At 39.0% G+C, this 27,029-nt stretch overlaps 9 protein-coding genes across 9 annotated transcripts; 2 read left to right on the top strand and 7 right to left on the bottom strand.

Moving 5' to 3' along the window:
* Nucleotides 1-49: 49 nt before the first annotated feature.
* RTC5 (Rtc5p) lies at nucleotides 50-1,717 on the top strand (the record flags this gene model as incomplete). Its single annotated transcript, XM_449273.1, has 1 exon — nucleotides 50-1,717. The coding sequence occupies one exon, from the start codon at nucleotides 50-52 to the stop codon at nucleotides 1,715-1,717; it is 1,668 nt and encodes a 555-aa protein (XP_449273.1).
* Nucleotides 1,718-1,814: 97 nt separating this feature from the next.
* Nucleotides 1,815-3,338, bottom strand: RIO1 (protein kinase RIO1; the record flags this gene model as incomplete). The annotated part of the gene is made up of 1 exon (XM_449272.1): nucleotides 1,815-3,338. One exon carries the CDS (start codon nucleotides 3,336-3,338, stop codon nucleotides 1,815-1,817), a length of 1,524 nt encoding a protein of 507 aa, XP_449272.1.
* Nucleotides 3,339-3,730: 392 nt separating this feature from the next.
* Nucleotides 3,731-6,172, bottom strand: SBE22 (Sbe22p; the record flags this gene model as incomplete). The annotated part of the gene is made up of 1 exon (XM_449271.1): nucleotides 3,731-6,172. One exon carries the CDS (start codon nucleotides 6,170-6,172, stop codon nucleotides 3,731-3,733), a length of 2,442 nt encoding a protein of 813 aa, XP_449271.1.
* A 1,101-nt stretch (nucleotides 6,173-7,273) lies between these two features.
* Nucleotides 7,274-10,492, bottom strand: KIC1 (putative serine/threonine protein kinase KIC1; the record flags this gene model as incomplete). Its single annotated transcript, XM_449270.1, has 1 exon — nucleotides 7,274-10,492. One exon carries the CDS (start codon nucleotides 10,490-10,492, stop codon nucleotides 7,274-7,276), a length of 3,219 nt encoding a protein of 1,072 aa, XP_449270.1.
* Nucleotides 10,493-11,154: 662 nt separating this feature from the next.
* Nucleotides 11,155-12,114, top strand: BIG1 (Big1p; the record flags this gene model as incomplete). The annotated part of the gene is made up of 1 exon (XM_449269.1): nucleotides 11,155-12,114. One exon carries the CDS (start codon nucleotides 11,155-11,157, stop codon nucleotides 12,112-12,114), a length of 960 nt encoding a protein of 319 aa, XP_449269.1.
* A 302-nt stretch (nucleotides 12,115-12,416) lies between these two features.
* HMG1 (hydroxymethylglutaryl-CoA reductase (NADPH) HMG1) lies at nucleotides 12,417-15,587 on the bottom strand (the record flags this gene model as incomplete). The annotated part of the gene is made up of 1 exon (XM_449268.1): nucleotides 12,417-15,587. The coding sequence occupies one exon, from the start codon at nucleotides 15,585-15,587 to the stop codon at nucleotides 12,417-12,419; it is 3,171 nt and encodes a 1,056-aa protein (XP_449268.1).
* Nucleotides 15,588-18,256: 2,669 nt separating this feature from the next.
* FPR3 (peptidylprolyl isomerase FPR3) lies at nucleotides 18,257-19,570 on the bottom strand (the record flags this gene model as incomplete). The annotated part of the gene is made up of 1 exon (XM_449267.1): nucleotides 18,257-19,570. One exon carries the CDS (start codon nucleotides 19,568-19,570, stop codon nucleotides 18,257-18,259), a length of 1,314 nt encoding a protein of 437 aa, XP_449267.1.
* Nucleotides 19,571-20,142: 572 nt separating this feature from the next.
* RPL6A (60S ribosomal protein eL6) lies at nucleotides 20,143-21,273 on the bottom strand (the record flags this gene model as incomplete). Its single annotated transcript, XM_449266.2, has 2 exons — nucleotides 20,143-20,658; nucleotides 21,259-21,273. 2 exons carry the CDS (start codon nucleotides 21,271-21,273, stop codon nucleotides 20,143-20,145), a joined length of 531 nt encoding a protein of 176 aa, XP_449266.2.
* Nucleotides 21,274-22,381: 1,108 nt separating this feature from the next.
* TCB3 (Tcb3p) lies at nucleotides 22,382-26,974 on the bottom strand (the record flags this gene model as incomplete). The annotated part of the gene is made up of 1 exon (XM_449265.1): nucleotides 22,382-26,974. The coding sequence occupies one exon, from the start codon at nucleotides 26,972-26,974 to the stop codon at nucleotides 22,382-22,384; it is 4,593 nt and encodes a 1,530-aa protein (XP_449265.1).
* Nucleotides 26,975-27,029: the final 55 nt, after the last annotated feature.

Raw genomic sequence — 27,029 nt, 5'->3', positions numbered from 1 at the left:
AAGCAGCACTTCAATCGACATTTAATTTTATTTAGATCCTATATTATCAATGGGTCAGACCGCATCAAGCCCACAGGACAATAAAGAGTCAAAATCACATCCGCAGTTTAAGACTAGAGATGAAATATTGCAATACTTTAACACACGGGTGGTTAAGCTGTTTACAGTCACTGAGATTGCTGCATTTAAGAAAAGGTTTAATGCTATAGATCTGAACGAACCTATCGATGACACACTCATAAAGGAAGCCCTTTATTTGGACGCTCAGCCTAATGTGTGGTCTGCGGTTTCAGAGACTATACGGTTGTTACAAAACTTTCCTTTGTTTCACCAACCAATCGCAGATAGTATCACTGGATTTGGTTTACTAAAAGTAATAGCAATTATAAACGTCAAGAGATTTGAGAAGCTTGTTAATACAACAATAACTAGGTATGATATAACAGTCACACTGGGACTATGTGGTCAAGCAAAGGAATCAGAGAACAAGATAAAGTCTACAAATTTGGGTGATATTTTGAAGACATATGATCATATTGAAATTGAAAGTATTCATATACCCTATGATAAGTTAATACTCTTGGTTGCATGGTTGTTGACTTTGGTTACAGGTGTCGCAACCACTAATTGTAAAGTAGAGTTGTCGGATACTATAGCTAATTGGAATAATTTTAAAAGCTCAGCTATAAGCATCGCTAATACAATAAGCACCTCGGCACTTGGAAATGCTAATGATATCGGCATTCCAGCAACAGATATATTGAACGCTTTCAACACCATTATGATATCCCTTGTACCGTACATGTCAAATCTCTTTGAGCATTTATTATTTGGCGTAGACGATTTAATTGATCATGTAAACGATTTAGCCAACCTAAGCCATCAGGATGTCCTGACACCATCATTATACGCACAGGTTATTATTGGTTTACCTAATTCCATTACTATTACTAAACTACAGAAATTGTACGTTGGAAAAGAAAGTGGGTTCTCAATGAGATCATTACAGTCCAAAGTTTTTCGATGGAAGGCACCAACTCTTATGATTGTAAGTGGTACTAGAATATCGGATGATGAATCTTACGCAGATAGTAAGAATCCAAGATATAGATCGTTTTTATATTCATTCCCTAAACTAAGAGAAAATGATCAGAACCTGGATGCGATACATTTGACAAAGAAGAAAGTTACGTATGCTGTCTACATTGATGAACCTTGGAAGGTTTCAAATAAAGAAAAATTCGGAGCAACGAATATGACAATTATGGAATTAACACCACAACAAAAAACATATCAATCGTGTATGGAAAGAACTATGTATTTCAATACAATAGGTGGAGGTATCGGGGTTGGAAGTGAGCAACCTATTGTCAAGCAAAATGATATTAAATTTATTCCTGGAAACATATCGTTGACAATGGATAGCAGTTTAGAGTTCGGTGTATTTAGACATGTAGGTGCTGGTGGAGGCTTTAAGACTAGCTTGCTGGACAATGATGATAGTAAAAGCTTTGAAATACGTTTTATAATACAAAATGTTGAGGTGTGGGGTTGTGGGGGAGAAAAAGAATTAGCCGAACAACTGAAACAACTAGAATGGGAGGAAGCAGAAGCAAAACGTAGACAAACCATAAACCTGCAAAGCCTTAGTGAAGATAAAGCACTTTTGGAAATGGTTGGTCTTGTCGGTCAGCATCAAAGTGGTGGCTCAGTCTGAATATAAACTCCGTAGTGCTATGTGTTTGATATTAACTTCACGAATACAATGTATTTAGCATGTACTTGACTACGATATATAATATTATGATATATGCTTATTTCTTTGACTTGGTTTTATTGACAAGCTTTTTCTTTATGTGTTTCTTCACCTTAGTTTTCCTCTTCTCCCTCTTTGCTTCTTTGGCCTCTTGCTTTCTTTGCTTTTTGAGATCTTTGTCTTCATACTTTTTACCTTTTAATTCTTTTGGAACTTCCTCATAGCTTTCCGCTTCCGAGTATTGCTCTTCTTCATCAGAACCATCGGTGTCGTCATCACTACCATCATCACTTCCTTCGTCTTCACTGTCACTTATGTTTTCATCTGATGAATCCACATTTATTTTAGATGCCTGGGCAGCAATATAATTTTTCTTATTATCCTGAGCAAGTAAACTCTTCAGTAAATCGAATTTACCATCGGTAAAACGATCAAAGTCTCTTTCTTCTAAACCTTCAAGGTTTCTAACCAGATGTAAAGACCTGAAAACTTCATCCTCAGCTTCATCTTCCTGAGTCCTTTTTATAGGAATGTTTGTGGCAACATATTTCCTTAGATCCTCATAGCTGTTCATATCACCATCAAATTTATCCAAAGTATCTGTTATAACAAACTGAAATATAGCTTTCTCTTGGAAGATTTCGATACCCATCTTCTCAAAGTATAAGTTAACATTCTTAATATCCATACGTAAAAAGTCTAAACTCATTGGGTGTTCGGGTTCTACACTCTGGGAAACATCGATCATATATAATTTTTCTTTGTGAACAATAGTGTTATATTCTGATAAATCTGCGTGAACTAAACGGCAGACCTGGTATAACAGTCTCATATAAGAGACAAGAATATGATAGTAGTAGTATATTTCCTCTCTATCTTTGTATGGGTAATCTCTCAATTTAGGTGAGGCAAATCCATCACCTCTATTCAAAAATTCCATAACAAGGACATTATTTTTAACTTCTATTGGCTCAGGAGATGGTATAACACCCATTTGGTAGATTCTTTTTAAGTTACGAAATTCCTTTTCAGCCCAGATCTTTATCATTTTTCTAGGATTGTGTTGAGATCTTGAGTTCCTAAATCTAAACTCACCATCCACATATCTCTCACGGTCCTTGAAAATAAGGATCGATGTTTTGTAGATTTTAATTGCGTATTCTTTTCTTCCTTCCCTTATCAAGTCTTCCGCGGTCTTTGCTCTGTTTTCAGAAATGTCTATATTTCCTTTGGATGGTATAGCATTGGCATCTATATCCTCTTTTGGCTCATCACTCTGCTGTTCTGTTGCCATCTTACTACCGGCAAAAGCATGATAAACATTTGCCTCTTTACCAGTACTTAAACACCCATTTAAACCAGCAATGACTCCTCTGTTAACAAGAGCATTCAGAAACCTCATGGTACGGGGATCTAAAACATTCTCCACAGTGGCTCTATTGGCTTTATCTTTATTGGTCTTCGCTTTGTTGATTGATAGTTCATCAGTTTTGATCTTGTGTCCATACTTATCCATTATTTGGTTATTGATATGATCAGTTGACACTTTAACATTGCGAAACTTATCACTTAGATCGTCCATCTTGTACTTGTATCAGTTAAGGCGCTAGCTAGAAAATGTTTCAACTCAGTTTTTAACAATATATTCAAATGCACCAAGTTATATAATTCCTTACAGATGAGCTCATCGCATTTTTCAATAGTGAAACTTTTTCAGCTCATCGCTTTTTCTGGGGAACATTTGAAAATTTGCAATTTGGCGAGATATATGTTCAAAATAACTGAATATCAATTGAAGCCTCTAGTGAGCTATTTATTTTGAATATTAAATTGTGTATCAATTTTTTATCTAGTGTACTATTACGAATTGTATATAATAATCTAAATAGATGAAAGCCTATTAATGATATTGTATGCATTCTCGGTTTATATTACTATTAAAGGTCTAATGTTGCTGATAAAATGAATGTAGTACTAAAATTTTTTGAAGTAATGCTTCCACTTTCCAACAAAAAGGCTGTTTATCTCATCAATGTCTAGATAATTTTCTTCAGAAATGGGGATACAAAAATTTTTATCCTTCACATCTGCAAGAGATTTTAGATCGTTGAACCCGAAATGATAGTTTAGAAGAACATTCAAAGCGAAAGATATCAGAATTTGATAGTTGATTAGCACTTTATTGTCTCGATAGACGTCCCAGTTTACTTCAGAATACTTTTCTTTGTTAATTGGTGAGTTTTTAAATGGTTGTGAGTTCATGGTTACAATTATATCTATGATCCACATAAATAGGTCATGGTTTACTCTTTCCAATATGTTCCACCACGTGTTGGAGTTCAAACAGTTGGCATTGAATTCATGTTTGAAACTATCATCTTGTAACATATAAGATGCCACTACACCTGATTTTTCGAGTATCTTGGAATCAAATTTATCCTTAGTAATCTCATTAAAGCACGTCATTTGAATTAGATTTACCATTTCCCACACTTGGTTCAAATTCTCAAATGAGTCATCTATTAATAAATGATGGAATAATAATTCATCACCAGGTAGGATACCTTGTTGAGAGATGGATTTCAGTTTTAACATTAATACCAAATCATCAGATACATCATATTTCCCACCGGCTTTGTTTTCTATATTTGCCGTTATCAAGTTTCTTATTTCAATCTCTTTTGTCTTAGTTAGTTCAATTCTGTTCGACAATTTAATGATATCGTCAAAAGATTCTGTAAACCTTTCTGTGACTAAACGAGCTTCACTCTGTAATACCATATCATAAATATGATTTCTTAATTCTGCATTTATTGGTGTTTCCCATATTATTTTTTTTAAACTTTGTAGAGAGGATTTCCGTGTAATATTTCTATCAACTAGCAACACGTACTTCTGTTTATTTGTTTCATCTTTTATAATTTTTGAATCTCTATCTTTGTTCTTTTCAAGCTGATCCAAGGAGGCCATACTTAGGGTCTTCGATATTTCTCTTTCATGTAATTTCTTTTCTTCTGGATCCTTGGGTGGTAGCCAGCTTGGTCTTGTATGGCTCACCGCGTCTAGTTTATTTTCTGAAACTAATAATAAGTCTTCCATACCTTTCTCACTGGCCTCTTTAAATTCTAAAGGAAGGCAATCTGCAGATGCAGTTCTTTCCGAGAGTTTCGATTTCGAAAGTTTAGTTGAGGAATGTAAGTAAACTGAGCTCAAATGCTTCGTTGTATCCTGTAAGTATTGAAAATCAGATACTTTGTTCACGCCAGGTATTGGAGAAGTAGGCATCTCAAAAAAATCAAGCATTGATGTGCTTGATATGGTGCTTGCAAAAGACATATTTGATTCTCTATTATTCTGAGACTGATTCTCACCAGGAGTGATTCTTTCGGTTATGGTGCTACTAGAATTGGTTGCACTGTCCTTTTGTCGAGTCGTGTTTAGAAAAGAGGTTGTAGAATATGAAGACATAGGGACATTAAAGATAAATGAGCCGTCAATATCTCCCTCTTGTAGCTCTATTATTCCATCCTGTTCGTCATATAATTTTTCTTTTCTTTTGATAACGTCTCGCAGTGCATGCTCAGATTGTTCTTTTCTCAGTCTATATCTTTGTGATGGGGTTAATGCAAGCTTAGATCCTGTCCCTGCATTTGGGATAATGGCCGATGTACTATTGGAGAGGTTATAAAGCTTTGACCCAAATTCACCGTTAGGTACCGATCTATTATCTTGTTGTGGTTGAGAATTATATCTTAGGTTCGGTATACTACTGTTCTTTCCCATAAAAGGGGGAGTTGGTTGTTTCATTGCACCATTCATGCTCCTATTGTGGGACATGTTCACCGATATAGTCTCACTCTGAGTTCTCTGTAACGGGTTATTTCCCGACTTCGTGGAACGATTGACCGATACGTCTGACTTCTCACCAATACTATAGGAGTCTCCGTTTGATCTGTTCTCGATAGACCTGTTAGTCAGTGTGGCATTAGTAGAAGAGTTGTCCACAGATTTATCCATCCCAAAAGAGTGGTCTTCACTATCGTTCGTGGCCACAGAGATATTCGACTGCGTATCAGAAGAGCTAGTCGAAAAGATTTCAGAACTCTTAGTAGTCATAATAGAGTCGTTCGATATCGGCCTTTCACGACGCATACCGTGTTCTATCTTAGGCGGCTGAGGCAGAGCCTCGCTCAACATCTGCATCGTGTCCAGCGGATCAGCGTGCCCATGGAATAAATTATCGCTGGGTCTTCTCCCGAGACCCAGGCCCACAGCCTGCGCAGACCCGCTACTTGTCCGTGATCTCATACCACTCTCCTTCCGGGAGCTGGTTATGCCGGCCAGTGTGCGCCCCGACTTGCTCTCCACACTGGGTTCCTCCGGAAGTGTCCCCAAATTACTACGTGGACGTATCATTGTGCTCCCATTCACCTAAACTTGTTTGTACTCCCAAATACAATCCCGACTGTCCCAGTCTCTCCTTTTTAAAAGAAAACTCCCAAATTTAGCCAACTCCCAATTGACGCCCAATATTTAATAACCTGGTAGTGTTCCTGGGATAACACCAAGCTTGGCAAAGGCCGCAACCCAGACGTCAGCTGGCAAGTTACAGTCTGTGAGCGTCGCCCAGCATTGATCCAGGAAATCGAAGCTTCCAAAAGTTTATGGATTTCGAAGAGAATAAAAAAAAAAAGAAAGAAAACAAAAAGCCAAAAGATTCTTCCAAGGAACATTAGTGCATTGTTGTGCGTCTCTTTCTGAGTTGCCGTCCGTTTATACAAAGTACAGCATTTTCACTTCAATTTATTAATAAATTGCCGAAATAGAAGACCAGATAGTGCGGCCTCAGAGCCCTTTCCTGCAGAGCCGTCTGTGTGATTTTCATTTCTTTTTCTTCCTTGCATCCCTGGAATCTCGAGAGAAAAATGGAAGAGTCACGTGTTCCCTCCACCTGAGTGGTTTTTGTGCCACTTTTGGCCTTCTCAGATGGCTGGGTTCTAGATCTGGGAGGCGTTGTATTACGGCACGGTATATACGTGCGAAGAAACTGCTGTGGGAAGACGGAAAAGGACAAGAATGGCAATTGGGGAAGAGGAATAAATTGGCAATGACCATTTTCGGTATGTCTATTACCAGAATAGGAAAGTGTAATTATATTTGCAGCAAAGTCTTTTATACTAAGAGGCAAGTGTTTCCTAATTTGGACACACTACAGGTTTTATACATTTTCATAGCCGTGCCTATTGCGTCGGTAGAAGAAGAATTGGTTGTGGGCCTCTACTTGGCATTGTGTGGCAGCGGCACCGTTAACGCAAAAGAAATGTCCTTATCCTGATTCGGAAATAAGGTTTATTCAGCTTTAGTGTGCCCAAGTGTGGTATAGCTCATTGTAAGTTGATTGAAAGTGATACCCAGTGACGCAAGTATCCTTGCAAGCTGTTTTTAAACTCAGCACGCATGCTAAACTAAAGAAACAGAAAGAAAGTTCTATATTTAAGATCTATATTTTGCTAATGCTTATTTATCTTCCGCAGTAATCTTCTCCAGCTGGGACTTCAAAGCGTGCTCTAGGGCTGGGAATCCCTGTTCGTACATCTTCAGCATTTTCTCAAGCTCATACAACACCTGTGGTTTCTTATCCATCATCTTGTTGGTAGTGGAATACACATTTCTGTCTAAGAAGATGTCCATTTGTAGCTGCTTGGGTGGTGCTTGCATAACAGGTAAATCTGCCAGGACACTCTCGTTCGACCCATTGTTTGCCGTAGCTGCTGTTGCAGTTGGTGCTGATACGTTAGGAGCGGTTATCGCTATTGGATTCCCACCGGTCACAGGAGTACCAGCAGCTGTCACAGTATTTGAATTCGGTTGTGTCGTAACGGTTTTTACCGATAATGCAGATGCAGATACATTCGAGCTGTTTAAGTTTACCGCCGTAGAATTACTATTCATGGACGCAGTTATCGTGGTCCCAGTGTTCCCGGAGTTCATACTAGCACCATCGCTCAACACACTATTAGGCGTTAGTTGTGGTTGGTTCTCTTGGTTTACCTGTAGTGAGCTGTTCGAACTGCCACCACCACCTATGTTTATAGACGAAGCTGATAAATTTGCACTACTCACACCTTGGTCCAATGTCAAGGAATTTTTCCTCTTGGATGTACTGTGAGACCTCTTAATTTTGGCATTGAAATCCATGCTCTTCTCATTGATTGGTGTCATTGATACAGGTAAAGCAGAAGTAACGCTAGTGTTGAAACCAAATTGGTTGATTGAGTCGTTTGTTGATGCAGGTGCAGTAGCTGCGGCAGCTGTGTTCACACCGAGATTTGATGGAGTACTAGTTGTAACCGAATTCTCCAACAACTTATTCCTTGCACCAGCATTTGTTGGCAGAGGCATTTGTAGCTTTAAGTTTGGATTCATTCTTCTGAATTCTCCGTTGACTCTGCTAGAGCTGTTACCTAGTGGTGTGAATGGAATTGCAGCACCATTTTTATCTAACACTACACCAGATTTTCCATCACTTGGGCTGTTATTCATGCTTGGCTTCCCTACAATACCCATCGGACTACTAAATGATGGTGTATCGTCTTTTCTATCAACGGTATTTGACATTGGTTTCATCATCGGTGGTGCAGAACTTCCGCCAAGATGTGAAGCAGTTGACATAGTAGGGGAGATATTCAATGGCTTATTTGGCGAGCTTCCATTAGCAAATAACCTTGATGGGGATGGTGTCCGATGATGTGATTTGGTCGCGGAGCTTAATTGACCGTTGGATTGGTTATTGACAGTGCTGCTTTGTTTGGGATTCTCTTTTTGGTTGTCTTCGGTTATATTCTGCTTCAAAGTGCTCAAGGATGATTGTACTTGGTTGTCATTACGATTGGCCCCTGCACCAACAGTTAATCTCCTTGATACACCATTTTGTTGCTTAAATGATAGTTGTGGATTAGATACTGTAGATGATCGTGGTTTTGTTGGACCACTTGACGTTTCCTGAGATTGTAATGTGGAAGTAGATGTTGGCAACTCCTCTGGTATTTCAATCTCGATAGATGTTGGAGCAGCAGTTAATGTACTACTCATTGGTCCATTACCCTGTTGGTACTTATGTGATGTAACCGGGACCATGGGGGAGCTTTGACTATAGTATGAGCTTCCCGTAAGTACTCCAGGGTATTTCCGGGCTTCACTACTTGCCGACCCCATCGTATCTTCTGAGACTCCTCCATTAAAATTTGTTTTTATGTGCAATGAAGATGAGTTTTTTGCCAGAACTGGAAGCTCTGTAGATATGTCAGTTTCTTCACTGATAACTTCGTTGTCTTCAAAAAGTTGTAATAGCTGTTTTAATGCTTTTGTTTCCAACCTCTTAGATGCATTTGAAGGGTTGCTATGAGATCCGGTAATGTTTGAAGCTGTACCAGTTGCTTTATTTCCAAATTGGGTTGTAGTGTGTGATATTGGTGCGTTTAACGTGGAGTTGTGTACAATTGTACCCACATTTCCCTTACCTATAGTTGTTCCTTGATATGTTTTCTGAATGTTATTATTTGTGTGATACATGTAGTATTGATCTTCTTCTGGATATGCAAAATTAAAATGGTCTACTTGGTTGATGGGCCAATCTGGTCCTGAATCCTGTGGAATAGCATCCATCTGGATATTATTGTCTATGATGTAGTCATTAGAGCTCAATGAGTCGAAGTCCCATTTGACATCAATCTCAGAAAGTTCTTCCTTCCCATCACTGCTGTCACTCGATAACCTCCTTTTTTCTTCGTTAGTTAATTCTGCTTTTGCGTTCGGTATATCGTCAGCCAAGTAGGCACTATCTTTATATGACTTGTTTTTGTCTCTGAATAATAAGTATCTGGATATTAGCTCTTTCAATATCGTTGTTGGGGTTGCTTTGTGTGTTTTGATAAATTTGGTTTTTAAAAGCTCTTCCGCAGAAAGTCTTTCCTGAGGGTCTTCATCAAGACATAATGCTATGAATTCTTTTAGTTGTGGTGTATAATTACGCTCTTCCAGCCTAGGAGGTTTAGATTTTATAATTAATTGCATTGCTCTTAGCGCCTCGACATCACAATATGGCGGATTTCCTGTGGCTATCTCATAAGCTGTTATACCCAGAGACCATATGTCAACTTTAGTATCGTAGTAAACACCTTCCATAATGACTTCCGGAGCCATCCAGTACGGTGTTCCTGCCATGGTTTGTCGTCTCAGGCTGGTTTGATTCAGTTGGGCAGCCACACCAAAGTCACAGAGCTTCACTTGACCTTCGTTTGTGATCAACACATTTGCTGCTTTTATATCTCTATGAATGACGTTATCCTTGTGTATCACTTTTAATGCGACTAGCAACTCCCTCATGATTACACCTATATATTTTTCATCTATCTTGCCAGGTCTCAGTAACGATCGCAGAGACCCACCTGCACAGTATTCCATTATAATCCATAGGCTTGTCCCCCGAAGATACGATCCATAGTATCTAGTAATATTCGGTATCTGCTTCAAAGAGGCTAGAAACTGTATTTCTCTTTGCACGTCCTCAACCTCATCTTCAGAAGAGTCCAAATTCAAGACTTTAATAGCATAAACTTGCTTGGTTTTCACATGGTAGCCCTTGTACACTATACCAAACTTACCTCTTCCAATAACCTCGGTCCTCTTGAAAGTAGAGCTAATGTCTTTCTCTTTGTCCTCATTACTACTCTTCATTTTACTCCGTACTTTTACTAATTTCTTAGTACTCTGGAAAACCCAAAACGCCTGCTATACCTGTTACGCACTTAGTCCATGTAGTTCTAACCACGATAATCACTGTATCTAACTCAGATCAATACTTTACTTGCTTGTTTATGTTGTGTTGTTCCTCTAGTATACTTGATCCCGCTCACAGAAGAAAAGAAAAGTCAGAAAGAGGCTCTTGTAACGCAATAACTTATGTCAAAGGACCCCGTAACAACTTTTTATGTCGTACTAGGACCACTTAGACGCCGACCAGAACTGAAATAATACTGGCAGGAACTGGTATGCTCATCGACTTTTCCCGCTATCCCACCCCCAAAATGAAAAAGTTCGAGTTTCGCCAAAATTTCTGATTTCACCTATTCGTACATGACTATTCAAGATTCAAAAAGAAAATGCAGCTGACCTTGCTACGTGGTTCATGATTGGAGATCACATGAATTTTCAAACCTGATCAATGTCAATACGTTGTGGGCTCATCGCGATGAGCTCAAGCAGTGTATGTTACATGTACTGTTTAATGGCAGTCAAGAAACTCCATAAATTCTGAACATTATAGTCACAAATTCACGCATTATTACACGTACTACAAGTAAAGTTGTCTCATAGCACAGATTCTGTAAGTTGGGTATATGTGTGGATTAATCGGTATTATTATTGGTCTTTTGACTAGGGTTGCTCTAGCGAGTAGTCTGGACGTTGGCACTTCTCCTGCTATCCTATTCTCTACCCGGCTGAGTGAAGGCATATTGGAGTACTACGACATGTTTGATAGTGGAGCTGTGGTCCCGCGCGAGGATTTCAATACTGTGTGTAAGACACTTATTTCGCATTGTAACTCCGATGCTGTGGTGTTTGTCAATCAGCCAGGCCTTTCCCTCGGTGATTTGTCTGAATATGCGGACCAATTCCAATACTTGAGTTCGTATGTGAGACACAGTTCTTCTGCCATGAACATTGAAAGAGTGTCAGTCTCCCAGGATGATCAAGAGAGTCAATTTGAGTCTTTGGTTCGCTATGCCATGGACACATGCAATATCTACGAGAAGGTTGTGATAGAACCATATGAGGCCGATACATATAAGGCATATATCGATGCAGAAAAGAAAGTCATTTTGATAGAGCTGCCTGAATTTTTGAACACTCAAAATGAGACTGACCGCATGGCTCTGATTAGTTCAAATGATAACAGATTAAGGAATATCCTGGGCCAATTGCCATCACCCGATATTTCTGTTATCTATACTTCTTTTCAACCATCTAATTTGGCTGCCGATGAATTTGCTGAAATATTGCCAGCGGCCTTTGATGTATTCGACAAGAATGCCGCTGTGGAGAGAAATATCAGATTGAAGGACGCTACAAGGCCCGGCTTTATAAACTATAGACCAAAGTTTGGTGATTTCAACTCTATCTCTCAAATCAAGCTGGACAAGCAATTTCTGGAAGAAAATCTGGGCTTGTTGTCAGCAATTCTAGTGAGCACAATTCTATATTTATTTGGACAACGGTTAAGTTCACATTCAAAAAGCCAAAACACGACTAGTAATAGCGCCAAAAATACTACGAAGAAGGCCGAGAGGGGAAACTAGCTCTCCAAGGAGAAGAACTCTTTGACGAATTTAATATTCTATGAGTGGGTAAATTTTTATTTTATTACAGTTGAAGTATGATCTTGCATAAATATATTGAGGGATTTTCTTTACATAATTGTTAGTATACACATAATACAATATTTGCAGTTATATTATTAATATAACATAAGGAACATTAAAATGAGGAAATGCTTTTCGCAATAAGATATAGTTATTTAAGTTGCGATGTTAGAATGTAATCAAATGGGGTTGCAGAATAAAAAAATGTACAATTACCTCCCTGCTGAAATGCATTTTACTTAAGACTTGATGCAAATTTTTGAACCTTCTTCCAATCTCTTGATGTCAGCATTGTTAACTGATTGAGTTGGTTTGGACTCTACTGCGCCGGCAGCTGCAGGTTTTCTGTTGTGGGTCATATGACTTTGAACCAAATGGCCAGCGGCAAGAGCCGCACACAGCGACAGTTCACCGGCAAGAACTGCACAAGCAACAATTTTAGCTAGTTGTCTTGCATTCGCACCAGGGTTCGTAGGATGAGGGCCTCTGACGCCCAACAAATCCAGCATAGCACCTTGGGGATCTAAAACAGTACCACCACCAATGGTACCAACTTCGATAGAAGGCATTGATACCGATATCTTCAAATCACCATTAACGTCATTCATTAAGGTCATACAGTTAGAACTCTCGACATTTTGAGCTGGATCTTGTCCTAAAGCTAAGTAGACTGCAGTAACTAAATTAGCTGCATGGGCATTGAAACCACCGACAGAACCAGCCATCGCTGAACCAATCAAATTCTTAGAGATATTCAATTCAACCAGAGCTGAAACATCACTTTTCAAGACCTTTCTTACAACGTCACCAGGGATGATGGCTTCAGCTACAATACTCTTACCACGACCTTCTATCCAGTTGATAGCAGCAGGCTTCTTGTCAGTACAATAGTTACCAGAAACGGAGACAATCTCCATATCATGCCAGCCGAATTCTTCGACCATTTGTTTTAACACAAATTCAACACCTTTAGAAATCATATTCATACCCATCGCATCACCAGTTGTAGTTCTAAAACGAATAAATAGTAAGTCACCAGCAAGAGCAGTTTGAGCATGTTGTAGTCTGGCAAATCTAGATGTAGAGTCAAATGCTTTCTTGATTTGGTTCTGACCTTCTTCAGAATCTAACCATATTTTACAGGCACCAGCTCTGGTTAAAGATGGGAAGCGAACGCATGGACCTCTAGTCATACCATCCTTTGTCAAAACAGTAGTGACACCACCACCGGCATTTATAGCCTTGCAACCACGCATGGCAGATGCAACCAAGCAACCTTCAGTTGTGGCCATAGGGATATGATATGAAACACCGTCAATAACCAAGGGACCAATAACACCAACAGGTAATGGCATGTAACCAATCACATTTTCACAACAAGCACCAAAGACTCTATCATAATCGTAGTTCTTGTAAGGAAGACGATCTGTAGCAAGAACAGGAGCATCTGCTAAAATAGAGATGGCCTTTCTACGAACGCACACAGCTCTAGTGGTGTCGCCTAATTGTTTCTCTAGAGCATAAAGAGGAAGCTTACCGTGGATAACCAACGAGACGACTTCCTTGTTCTTCAATTTAGAGACATTTCCTGCCTTCATTATAGCTTCCAGTTCTTCGATAGGTCTCTTCATAATCTCATCAATATTTGTGTCTTCATCGGAAGAAGAATAAAATGAGCTTGTTGACGTTGAGGTAGAGCTTTCAGAGGTTGAGATATCTTTTCCTGTCGTTAGTTTTGGTCTAGATTTTTCTACTGTGACCTTCTTTTGCTTTACTATTTTTTGTTCAGCTTTTGGCTTGTGTTTGGATTGAACTTCCTCGACAGTATATTTGGTGTGGATACGGGAAGCATTCAGCAAATAAATGTTAATCAATGAACTGATCACTAGAGCGAAAAATACTAATTTACTGACAAAACGATCACGAATTGCAACACTGATATAACGCAAAAGGGAAAGAATGGAGTCTTCCACTTGATGATATCTTTTATATGGCTTGTATGTCACAGAAATGATTGAGATCAATACGGCGTCGTGAAATTGGGACGAGTTGCTTGTCTTTATAAATTCTGGTAATCTAGGAGGTTTGTTGCTTGTGTAGAAGGCTGAGAAAGCGTCAGTAGCCCAGTCACTACCTAGATTGTAAAAGTTAATCATGACAAAGAAAGCAATGAAAGCAAGTTTGACAAATACAACAGCATAATTAGAATTAAACAACAAATTTCTAGACTTATTCTCAGATTTCGAGATGATGTCTGCAGTTGTTGAAACAATTCCATCTTCTTCTAGAGTTTGTTTGATTAAAGTTGATCTGTGAATTATATTGATTTCTAACTTCAGGGAAAGGACGGCTGAATAAAATGTTGCTGTTAGTAGTAGTTCATATGCTAGTATGAATGCTGATAAAATGCAAAAATTAGTTAGAGGTTGGACACTGCTTGCGTAGATTGAGCATCCGACAAAAGCAATGATACAAAGCAAATGATCTTGTAGTAATCTACCACCTTCTTCTAGCATCGCTTCATATATGATTCTATATGTAGCAACCTTTTTGGAGATATTGTACGATTCAAATAGATGTAGAGCATTAGACGCTAATCTAACTTTGTGGTTGAATCCAATGACAACCATCAAGAATGGTAGACCTTGAATCAAACTTAAAGCAGTGACTTCCTTGTGCAACAGGCATTGAGAGGTGAACAAGGCTAAGAACAAAGCACAGGCTGAATTGACAAGAGTAGCAAGACTCAACCAAAAGCTAGACCCAGTTTTTCTCATGTCGTTAAATAGACTGAAGATGGTGTACATCATCATTGAATAGGCAATTACGATGATAGATATGTCAAATGGATCAGATTCGTTTATATTTTTGATGCAAATTTCATAAAGGTCAAATAATTTTTGTTTAATTTCAAAGATATCATTGATTGAAGTTGTTAATCTCCATTGTGTTCCATCAGGTGCACTTAATTCTGATGAGATTTGAAGATCTTTTTGAATAACATATTTTTCTGACTTCGATTCATAGATTGTATCATCAATGAAAGGCTTGGAAATAGTCATATTCTCATTGGCTTCAAACCTCATATCAAGCAGATAATAATGTTGAGTAAGTGGTAAATCGTTAGCTTCGGTTGAACTGATCATAGACCAGCCATTAGATTCTGGGTTTCTATAGTAATGTGTACAGTCATTAAATAGTTTGTCCTGATCTTGATTGGATGCTTTCGCAAATATCGTTTTTGAGTCTAGTTGCCAACCATTAAAATAGTATTGGATAACAGAAAGGTAAGCAAATGCAGATATCACAAGAGTTACCAAAATGACATGGATAGGTTGTTTAGCAGACAGCTTGGATGCATATGCAATTGGTCTGGAGATTCTGTTAAAGCCCTCGAAAAGTAAAGGCATTGTCTAGCTTGTTTTAACTTGTCTATCTTGTGATCCGACTCAGATCGTTCTATGAGTTTTGGAATGCCAATAATTTTTTGATACCACTATTAAAAGGAATTCAACTTTAAAGAAAATAATTTCCTTCTAAAAATTATTTCAGATTACTAAACAGCTAAATTAAGCGGTTTGAGTTCTGAGACACTTCGTATCGTCTATTTTTCTCAACAATTATTGGTGTCAAACGAGCCTGATTCAAAATCTTTTTTTTTTTGTCAAAAGCGTTTTGGAACCGAAAAAAAGATGTAAGATTCAAAAAAGCTTATCGATGATAGAACAATGAACTCCAGAGTTTTGGCAAATTATTCTAATGGTATTGTAAAAATTTAAAAAATCTATTATCTCAATTTTATTACCTTGGCAGAATATTTTCCTTAAATATTAGTAAACCGAATTCTCTTCTAATTATTGTTTATCACAGTGGTCATCTAATATACTGAGCCAGTATTTGAGAATAGAAATTGATTTGAAAACTGACTTGGCTTCAAGGAAATGAGATATATGTAGTCAATTGAGTTGCCAGTGCCCTTTTACTTTATATTAAAATTAATTTACAATTTTAAGAATTGCGCACAGATTACTAAATCGATATTTCCTTAAAAATATTGTAGTTTATAAATGAAAGGGATCGATAGATGCTGAGATGCCTGATAGTAGATTAATGTTTAGACCGAAAAAAATTTTCCTTAGCAGAAATATGTTTCGTAAGGGCCTGCAAGATTCAGTTATTACCTCTATTATTTTGGAGTATCAAATCACCAAGGTATCTTTTCCATTGAAAATTCTTAAAGCGTGCTACGAAAGAGCACTCTATCACACTGTTTTGTTAGTATAATGAGGGAAGAAAGTCGAGCAATATCTTCTACTATAAACTAAGAATACTACGTAGCAGCAACCGTTAATATTTCAGGAAAAGTCAATGCTAGGAGAAAAACAGCTTTGTAGTACAATCGTCAACTTCGCAGCAAATTGTATAGAATATCTGTAGTCAATTTTCTAGCACTGGCTTAGAGCTTCGGTCCCAGGAAAGCGAAAGGGTTTTTCGGGTTTTCACGATGAGAAAGGTCGAGAGTAAGAGCACAAAAAAATTCCTCTCTTATGACCTAACCAGGATATGATCATTTTCTAGAGCTAAGCAACAAAAGTTTCCACGGCTTTATCTGAGGCACAGCGAGGTTCCAATTGAGACAATGGGTTTCTTAAGTTTGTTGAACTTCGTCAATACGATGAAAAGCAAAGAAAAATTGCTTTTTACAGTCCATTTCTTAAGTTACCAAGACTGCCCTCTAATCTTTTAAGACCGATATACATTTGCAGGTGGTGTGCAGTATAGCGGGAAGCTAGCTAGCATTGAGAAGACTATGTATTCTTTTTTGACCACATTTCTAGGATACGTAATAATTGTTCAGTAATCTTAACGTAGTTCACATTTTCCCTAGCAAAGTAGCTTATTACCGTGTGTTGGAGGCTAGTTCATACAAAACGGGGCCCCTTTCCATCGTTTATATACGAGCAACTCCAATTGTAACTAAACGAGACTATAATGATAAGTTGTCACTGTCCTTTCGCTGCTCAGTAGGTTATATGGCCTTTCGGTGTCTTGGAGAATATGTACTTTTGTGGGGGGACTAAGCTATAGTTGCGCTTTGGGATGGACATGTCAATTGTAGTATCGTTAAGCAATGTCATTAATTTCATTGAGAGTTGTATTGTCGTAAATCGCAAAGTCTCATAGATGTTCTTAGAATTTCTCATTACAGAGTATTGCAGAGGTCTCCTGTATATCAAAATTCAATGGCAGCTGCAACTAGTGGTATAATATGACTCTCCATTGCGCAAATTGTAGCATATGGGGTAGATGCGGCTATTGCATAAAATAAAAAATTGGAGTAATAGGATATACATACTTTGGTGTAGCTTCGTTCTTTCAAATGTGTAGTCTTAGGGATGATTTTATTTTGGTATGAGTTTGAAATGGAACAATCGCAAATGCCAGTTCAGGTTCTATAGCTGATATGTAACTCAATTGAACCTATCTTTGAAAAATGGTAAATATTCCTCAGTTAGGATGCTTAACACAACATACCCGCCCAAGGTGTATCAGCTGAATCTTGTCGGCAGAAGCTGACGCGTCTTCATTACTTTTGATTTTCTAGAATAAAAGACGCGTCGCAGACAGAAAATACAATATTTAGCCGCCAAAACTATTTCATACAAAAATTTACACTGCAGAAGTAATTCTGTGATTATTGACTTTGTTAATATAATATAAATAAGATATATAGTATATATGGTTGTTTTGCTTTTAGGTTCTACTTAGATTATACTACTTAGTCATTGTGGATAATTTCATCATTTAGAAAGAATATGATTTGAAGACGGCTAAAAAAAACATGACATTTTTAGCAGCAGTTATATCCAATGAACGCCAGAGCAGTTCCGAACTTGAACATTTATAGATCTTACATGTTAAAATAGATGCATTTTAATATTTAGTTCACAAAAAAGGTTAAGTTTTCAGTTGATGATTGTTAGTTAGAAAAAAATATTAGTTAAAGTACCTGCTTATAATGAGGATGAAATAAAAGAGTAAATACTACAATAGTTATATTTTGCTAGAATATGTTTGCTTATTTGATGGACACCAACTTGACATCGAAAGTCAGCTCAGAGTTAGCTGGGATTCCTGGTAGGGCTTGCTTACCGTAAGCGTAAGGGGCTGGGATAATAATTCTACGTTCACTACCAACAGACATACCTGCGACACCGACGTCCCATCCCTTGATAACTTCACCACGGCCTAGCTTGAACACAAATGGCTTACCACTGGTGTTCTTGTCAAAAACTTTACCGTTCTTTAGCTTACCGATGTATCTCATACCAACACGGTCACCCTTCTTGGCAGCTGGACCATCGCCAACGGTACGATCTTCAATAACGACACCACCTTCAAGAGTTCTTCTCTTTGGGGTCTTATCGGCCTTCTTTGACTCAGCCTTTTCCTTTTTGGTTGGTCCTTCTTCCAAATCCTTCTTGAACTTAACCTTCTTGTCCTTGTGTTCCTTCTTTGGTTCTTCTTCCTCTTGCTTTCTCTTCTTGTTCTTAGACTTGTGTTCGTGATCGTGGTCGTGGTCGTGGTCGTGATGGTGGTGATGGTCATGCTTCTTGTGCTTGCTCTTCTTTTCCTCTTCTTCAGATTCTTCCTCCTCAGAAGCTTCGATCTCTTCAACAGAACCAGCTGGGGCAAGTTCGTCCTCGTCTGGAGTCAAATCGTGTTCGTCACTGTCTTCAGCATCGTCGTCAGAGTATTGGTCGTTGTAGTAAGAGTCAGATAGCTCATCATCGTAATCAGAACCGTCTTCATCTTCGCTATCGTCCATGTCACCCATTGGAGTGTCGAAAGGATGCTTGATGTAGTTACCAACCAATGAGATGGCATAAGAACCAGTGACAATGAACTGGATTTCTTCTTCTGGAGCAATAGTTAGATCCAAGGTTTGTTGGTATTGGGTCTTCGGACTTAAAGTAGCCAAGACGTATTCTTCGAACTCATCGTCATCGTCTTCCTCATCCAAATCAGAATCAGATTCTTCTTCTTCTTCCTCATCCTCGGATTCGTCCTTCTTCTTACCCTTAGACTTCTTAGACTTCTTTGCTGGCTTTTCTTCTTCTTCTTCTTCTTCTTCTTCCTCTTCGTCATCGGAGGCCATTTCGTCCTCGTCATAGTCGCCATTTAGCAAATCATCGTATTCTTCATCGTCAAAGTTTGGGTTTCTCTTGACAATTCTCAAAGTAGATGGCTGTTTTTGGTCATCTAAAGCCTCAGGATCCAGGGCAGCCATAGTAATACGCACAGTAACTGGCATCTCAATATCGATGGCTGGAGTTGGAATGTATGGCAGCACATTCAAGCTGTAAGTGGCCAATGGTAGCATATCAGACATTATTGCAGAGGTTGTTGTTTATACTATATGTGTGATGTATAGCTATCGAGACAGAAATAACAGTACAAAACCAATAATCGCCACTAATAACCAACCTCATCGCATATTATACAGTTTCCTACTGCCCTTATATTTCAATTTTTCTCGAAACAATTTTTCACTTTGAAAAATTTTGGAGTCGCGTTCGACGTTACGCCACTTACTATTCCCAGTTAGGTATAGCAATGGTGTAGGTGTATGGGGCGTTAAGGGTGATGTGGGGCATGTGATGTATACAAGGTCCAGTTAATAGGGCCATTGGTATGGACCTAATGTGAGGGCCAGTTAGCTTTCAATTACGATGTTTTTGGACGCAAGGATGGCGTTCTTGATCAGAGCAAAAAAGCATACTTTGTAGGGTTCCATTATATAGAATCAATTACTAATTAGTGGTTGTGATGTTATATGATATGATATGATGTGATGTTAAAAAGGGTTGTTTTATTGTATTTTTATAAACTAAACACAGTTTTTTGTTAGTAATAGAATTAGATAATTAATAATTTTTTCCTTTCTTTACTTATATATGATGCTTAGAAGTTCAACAAGTGTGGCTTGTCACCGTTCTTCAAAGAGAAGGAAGCAGCCAAGTATTGCTTCAACAATGGGGTCTTCTTGATGTTAGCCAACAAAGCCTTGTCGACGTTCTTTTGGTCTTCAACACGTTCAGCCTTGACTTGCTTGGAGGAGTTTTCTGGGAACATTTGAGCTTCCTTCTTTTCCTTCTTGTTTAGCTTCTCTCTGGCGAAGTATTCGACGTTGAACTTAGCAACATCAACACCGCTCAAGTCGACCTTGGTGGAGGTAGCAATGACGTAACGAGCGTTGACTCTTCTCAATGGGACACCGTTGACCTTGAATGGACCGGAGACCAACAAGGTGTTGTCTTCCATGTGCTTCAAGTAGACAACTCTCTTACCTCTGAAACGACCAGCCAACAAGATCAAAACGGTACCTGGGACCAAAGAAGCACGTAGCTTCTGTGGACGAGCGGTCTTTCTGGTCTTCTTTGGGACAGCAACGTCTTCAGCTGGATACCACTTTTGAGGCTGTATATATGTCATCTTTCCAAATATCAGTAACTTGTCAGCTCAATTTTCTACTGTTCCTACTGTATATGGCAATTGTTTGCCATAAACTTCGAAAATTCGAAAATTAAACCTTTTTGTAATATTTGAAAAATAAAAAAATGTTAGTAAATCTGTAATTAATAATCACTGATCGATCAATCCCACCCCATAGATAATAAGCTTTTGGTTTGCTCTGTTTTAGTCCAGACACATATTCCGAAAATTTTGATGTTACAACACAGTATAGGTAGATACCATTCGGGTCACAGAATATTAGTCTCTTTTCCTCAAAACCACCCAACGTAAACTGCACACTGTCAAAGGTATCATTTTATTTGCATAATGCAATTATGCACAATATTTCTACAGCCAGTGGCAATGTTAAAGTTATCAATTTGAATCCGATTCGAAATTATATCATATTATCGCTGCCTATTGGCTGTTTTCACTTGTACTTCTCCTGTTATCCACATTAAATTTCTCAGTTGCTCTGTCTACCATAGCTCTCAAAACAGCCTTCTCTGATTATTGGGTATTTGGATGATCCTCAAAAACTGGTTTCTCTATCCTCAAACATACTTTTAGCGCGGTCATTTCCTGCAAATAGATTTGGTATTGTTTGGTTGTTTTTGTTAAACAATATAAAAGATACGTACAATGTAAACACAAAAGTTGTTATATAGAAGTTGAATATAATACCTCCAGAATCACAAATATGTCCTCGACGTACCAATACTCAAGGAAACTGTTCCAAGAGGTTGGAAGTGCCATTACCGCTATTGCAAAAGTTCAGATGAAAACTCAGAGTTGGTTGCGATGACAAAAGTCGACAACGGGGACCTGCACAAGGTCTCCCACCAAACTGGTCTGTCCACTCCACTAGGCAGGGAGTGCTGGAATTGTTCCCCTGCCTAGAAGGTAAGCCTGCCAGGAAAGGGATCGATGCTGAAGCCACGCTCCTTCCAAAGACCCTGGCACCTCCCGGTAAGGACTACTAATGCTTCCACTCCACTGGCAGCTCCCAGTGGTGGGGGAAGGGGGGGTGTGAGACTAATTCTTTCAAGAAACTCCCACTGGGGTGAGAGCCACAGGGGGAGGGGAAGCATTCGAGTTGCTTGCACAAGCCGGTAAACTGGCATCAGTAGTACAAGGGGCCATGCCATAACGCATCCATTCGGTTGCGACACACCGCAAAGGTAGCTCCATGAAGGAGATGGCACCGACACCCAAGGTTGGTTCTCCCGCACTGGAATCTGAGAACAGAGAGTAATAGTGGGAAGACTTCTTGGGCAGGCAGGCAAAGGAGAGCAGACTCACACTTCGCTGTTCCGGAACGTGTTCTGCTTTGGCGAAGCAATAGTTCTTGCCGTATCAGGTTATTACAACAACATGAAAATCTCGAAAACTAACGATAAAATTTTTTGAGATGTTTTGTCAGGGTGTATGGGTGCAAGAATAGTCACAATATTTAATAATCTGTGATAACTTCAAGTTTAGGAAAAGTCGGGTCATCCCTCTTTAATGACTCCATTTGGGATGTCATCAAATGTTTCGTTAATCACGGCACTATTGGCGTAAAGAATTTCAATATTGCAGCATATTATTCCTCCAATTACATTTGGTTTGGTCAAAAACAATATATACATTTTACTGCTGGTCAAGATAATTACTTATGCGTTATACAATTATACATAAAAAAAACTTATTCAGTTCTGTATTCCATTGGTACTTCGGGCACTGGTGGTGCTTGGTCCGCGTAGTAGTCGATTAGGACCGTTACATGACCTTCACCCACATTAACTGTGATTGGTTGTCCCATGTGAACACTAGGGTCCTTCAAACTAACTTGGCCGAACCCGACTTCCTTATCCTTACCTAAAGTATGCACCGAGACAGCACCTAAGATAATGTTAGCTTCTGGAGAAGCTTTAAATTGAACGTCCTCGTGAAATTCAATGTCCCCATTGTTGTCAGCTTTACATTTCTTAGTCTTGTAAATATACTTAATTCTGCCTGCCTGTGTTAGTGAGACTTTAATTTGAATGTTGCGGCCCAAATTGTCACCGGAAAGTATTTTTAGAGTACCAGTAGTGGCGGCATCTGGACCCAAAGTTCTAGCAAACGTACTAGCAGTAGAGATCCTTTCAATACCTGGAGTAGATTGATTACTCGAAGTGTTGTGGTCACCAAATGTTTCTGACATTTGTTGAGGTGGAGTATCTTGAGTGTTATGGTCATGATGGAATGGCGATGTGATGTGGCTAGCACCAAGACTCAACCCATTCATACTAGGCTTCTTCATTTTAGGGATACCTAAATGTGGGCCGCCTGATTCCTTATTCTCCATATCTCTCTCGGTTCTTTCTTTGGCTTCCTTTGCGATTTCTTCGTTGGTTCTATCATCAATGCCGGATTTCTTGTGACTTCTATGGCTATCAAAAGACTTTCTACCTTGGCCTAATGACTTGAGTAGCTTACCTCCTTTACTCAAACCTCCAGCTGCAGCTCCAAGACCAGCACCAGCAATACCGGCGACATTTCCAGCAGCATCGGCGACATTTCCTGAAACACCGCCAATTGCCTTTAATGGCGCGTCAGATAGACCTCCACCATCCTTTTCATCAAGAGTAGGTTTCACATAACCAGGATTGAAGGTGGCAGAAAGCTTAACAGAACCTTGCGTATTGAGAGGTAACTCCCAGTCATATGTTCTGTTGATCTCCATTTCAGATAGGTTGATGTCTGCATAGCCCAAATCATCATTCGAGCCGGCTCTATCCCAATCCCAGACACGCATAACCACGTTAGATCTCGACCTTGATGGAATTGGAATTTTACAATGCTCGTTCCATACTGGATCAAGAGTTTTCTTTTCGGTGTGTGTCTTATAGACACGTTTTCCATTGATATATATACCAACGAATGGATCAGACTTACCGTTTCTATCAGCTGCCATTAGATGGGAACCTGATATAATGTTTAGGTTCAAGTAGCCTGTATCCTGGACTCTTTCGTTGCATGGCAACTCTTCTGTTATAGGGTTGTATAAGAACGTCATCGTTACCTTTGAGTCATTCACTTGAAGTTCAATTGGCTTTCCGTAACCTCTATGTAATAACTCTTTGGTATCAAAAGCTGCTTCCGCAATAATATCGTCAATAGATTTTACGATTCTCCTAGTTGTGATTCTCAAATACAATTTACTGTATTCCAAATCTCGAATGAATGCATTTGCACTTTGAGCATCAAGATTACCGCTATTTGAACGCTTCGAAATAAAGCATGGGAATGATATATCATCAAATGCAACTTCTAGATAAGCAGGTGCATCACTCAATCTAGCTTCCGATATCTGGAAGGTCAAAACACCAGCATAGTTATCTAATAACTCTTGGAGTGGTACCTTTTCTTTCTTACCTAGTTTCTTTTGCTTGTCTTCAAATGGATCATTTACTTCTACCACTTCATAATCATCTGGGTTTTTCTCCATGCGCTGTTTCAAGTCCTCTTGTTCTTTCTCAAATTTAGATTTCTCTTCCTTCAATTCTAATTCAAGTGGTTCAATATTAGCGATTTCTTCTGGAGAATAAACTGGAACAGCAGGAATAAAAGCAAATGAGGCGTTGATAAAATCATCAGTTTCACCACCTCTCTTGTCCAATATATCAAGCTTGACAGACTTGTCAAGTTTATCATAAGGTTGGTACCTACCCGTCTTTTTATCACGTTTAGCAAACTTGGAAACAGGAACTCTTGCAGAACCGATGAATCTATCTGAACCAACAGATTGGTAGTCGGATAAACTTATCGTGATTGTTTGACCATCTGATGTAACAGGAACGTAAACCATATAATTGAATGTTGGAGATCTGTTTTCAGACTGGTATTTCGACCTATATCTTTGTACATTGTTCAATGAAACAGAAAAGTATGGATCAATGTCACCAATACCGGATAGGGAAGAGTTGATTTCAGCATTTCTAACAAATATCTTCAGTACACCAATAGGATCTGATAAGCTGTTGCTAGTGACTTTGATCAATCCTGACATTGGAACTGATTTCCATTGTAAGTCTACATTGATGTAACCTTGTGGTGAAGCCTCAAGTGAAGATGCACCCATACTTAAGGAGTCCATGATCTCAGATGCTGTTCCGCTGTATTCACACAAGAACTCTCTGTGTGATTTGTGGTCATCCCAAATCTTCAAAGTGAGTTTGCTATCAGTCTGAGATGGTACTAAAAATTCAACAGATTCTTCCCAATTAGGTTCATTATTACGCTTGACCTTTCTAAAGGTCTTTATTAATTGGCCATCCATAAGCAATTCAGCTTGTGGATTCAACGTACCTGATATAGAGGAGGAAAGATCAAGATTCTTTGCAGAATGTAAGACAAGTTTGGCAATTCCCACACAGCTATCATTATCCTCTTGTTCCAACTCATCCTCATCCACGTTAGTGTTTGGAGCATTGGCACTAGTGGTAACATTGTTATCGTCGTCATCATCTTCTTCTTCAGCTTTGTTGACAGATGGGAACCAATGAAGGGAGTATGTAATCTTACCACGGTAGGAGTTTGAGACCTGCAGATTAGCTGTTTTATGTTCCAGTAGACTGGTTTGCATCAAGTCATCTAGCTCAATCTCAGCTTCACCGATCATAGAATCCTTCAATACACCGTTATGATCATAACATTTTAGATGTAATTTTTGCTGTAGGTTATTGACCAATAAATATTTTGTTTCATTCCACGTTGGTGACTTAGTGTCAGCCTTGACATTAGTAACAAGCTCTTCATCGGTTCCACTAACAGGATTGTCTAATTCAAATGTTACATATGGATTGACGTCGCTTGTAATATCAGCAGCGGTTTGTAGGTCCTTTGCTGAAATGACAGTTACAGCAAGAACACCAGAAGCATCGTTCGATTGTGCAGCAATAATTTCTTCCATATCGATATCCAGATGGTTAGGAGCAAACAGCATTGGTCCAGCTATGGAGTTGATCATATTCTTGACAAAACTCTTCAACCCTGGTAAAAATGACATTATATCTAAACCTAATGTGTCACCACCAATTGGTTTCAACACAAAATCGATCATAGGTGGTTCAAGTAATTGCACTGAGACAGTCTTTATGTTTGGAAAGATGTTACCAAATTTCAGCATCAAGCGAACATTACCGGAACAATTTATATCTTCCGTAAGCACTGTGACCTTCTTAGAGACTATACTCTTACCCAAGTTGACTCCCAGAGCAATTCTTGGATTGATTTTTTCCCTAGCCTCGACAGGTGTCATATCAGATTCATCGTTTGGTGTGAATGCGAATGATATATCAATCTCAAAGGAGTCCTTACTTGTTTTACTGTAGGATCTAATACCCTTAATGGCTGGCGCTTTCGTACCAAGTGTGAATTCGTCGATAGATAGTGCATCGATACCATAACCTGGAGCTACTTCAGCCAATATTGGGTTCACGTTTTCCTTCACCTGTTGTGACAAAACAGGCATGTAGATAACCCAGAATTTCGACAAGAAAGAATTTAACCATAGAGTTTCTTCAACGCGATCAGAGATCGTTTCATGTACGGTGGTTCTTTTCAAGTCATCTCTAATGTTTCTGTTGAATCTATTGTATTCCATGTTGTAAACAGTACCTGTTGCGAAGAAAATAAAAATCATAGACCACCATGAGAACCCGATGTATGCAAAAAGCCAAGAGAAAAAGCACGTACCCATGATTGTAGAAGTGTTGAAATAGAGATCGTTGAAGAACACTTCTAAAAGATAAGCCCTCACAGCCTTTGAGCTGACATTGGAAGGTTTACCGACACCAGATGAGTGGAATTCACCAATGTGAGACCAAGGATACATGTTATCCGGAGTATTGTCGTCTAACACTTCGTCGAATTTCTTACCCCCTGCAATACCATATTTGTCAATTAAACCAGGGCCATCAATAGATGTATCAAATTTATTTTGGTCTCTTGATGGCGCAGAACGCAAAGCTCTAGGGTGTACTTGCTCCAATGGAACTGATCCAATGGCACCTTCCTCATTGGCAGTTGGCAGCTGGTTAGCATTGGCGACCGCTGATGCCACTAATACATCCTCTGGTGGCTTGTACATTTCCCCAATTTTCGACTCGGGGACACCACCTCTGGGAGCGGCATCATCCATAGCGCTAGGCTGCGTAGATCCGCCTTTATAAGTGTCCTGCATTTGCGATGTCAGGTTACCCTTCTTGGTATCCTTGCCACCAAGCGGGTCCTGTGTCGGATCACTCTGCATTTTATAACTGATGTGCTATCTCTTCTTTTCTTCGGTCGGTCTAGTTCAAAGATGA

The sequence above is a fragment of the Nakaseomyces glabratus genome, chromosome L (genome assembly GCF_010111755.1).
Source record: "Nakaseomyces glabratus chromosome L, complete sequence".
In the NCBI taxonomy this organism is placed as follows: domain Eukaryota; kingdom Fungi; phylum Ascomycota; class Saccharomycetes; order Saccharomycetales; family Saccharomycetaceae; genus Nakaseomyces; species Nakaseomyces glabratus.
The sequence above is the reverse complement of the archived record's forward strand: the minus strand, read 5'-3'. Positions and strand labels throughout refer to the sequence as shown.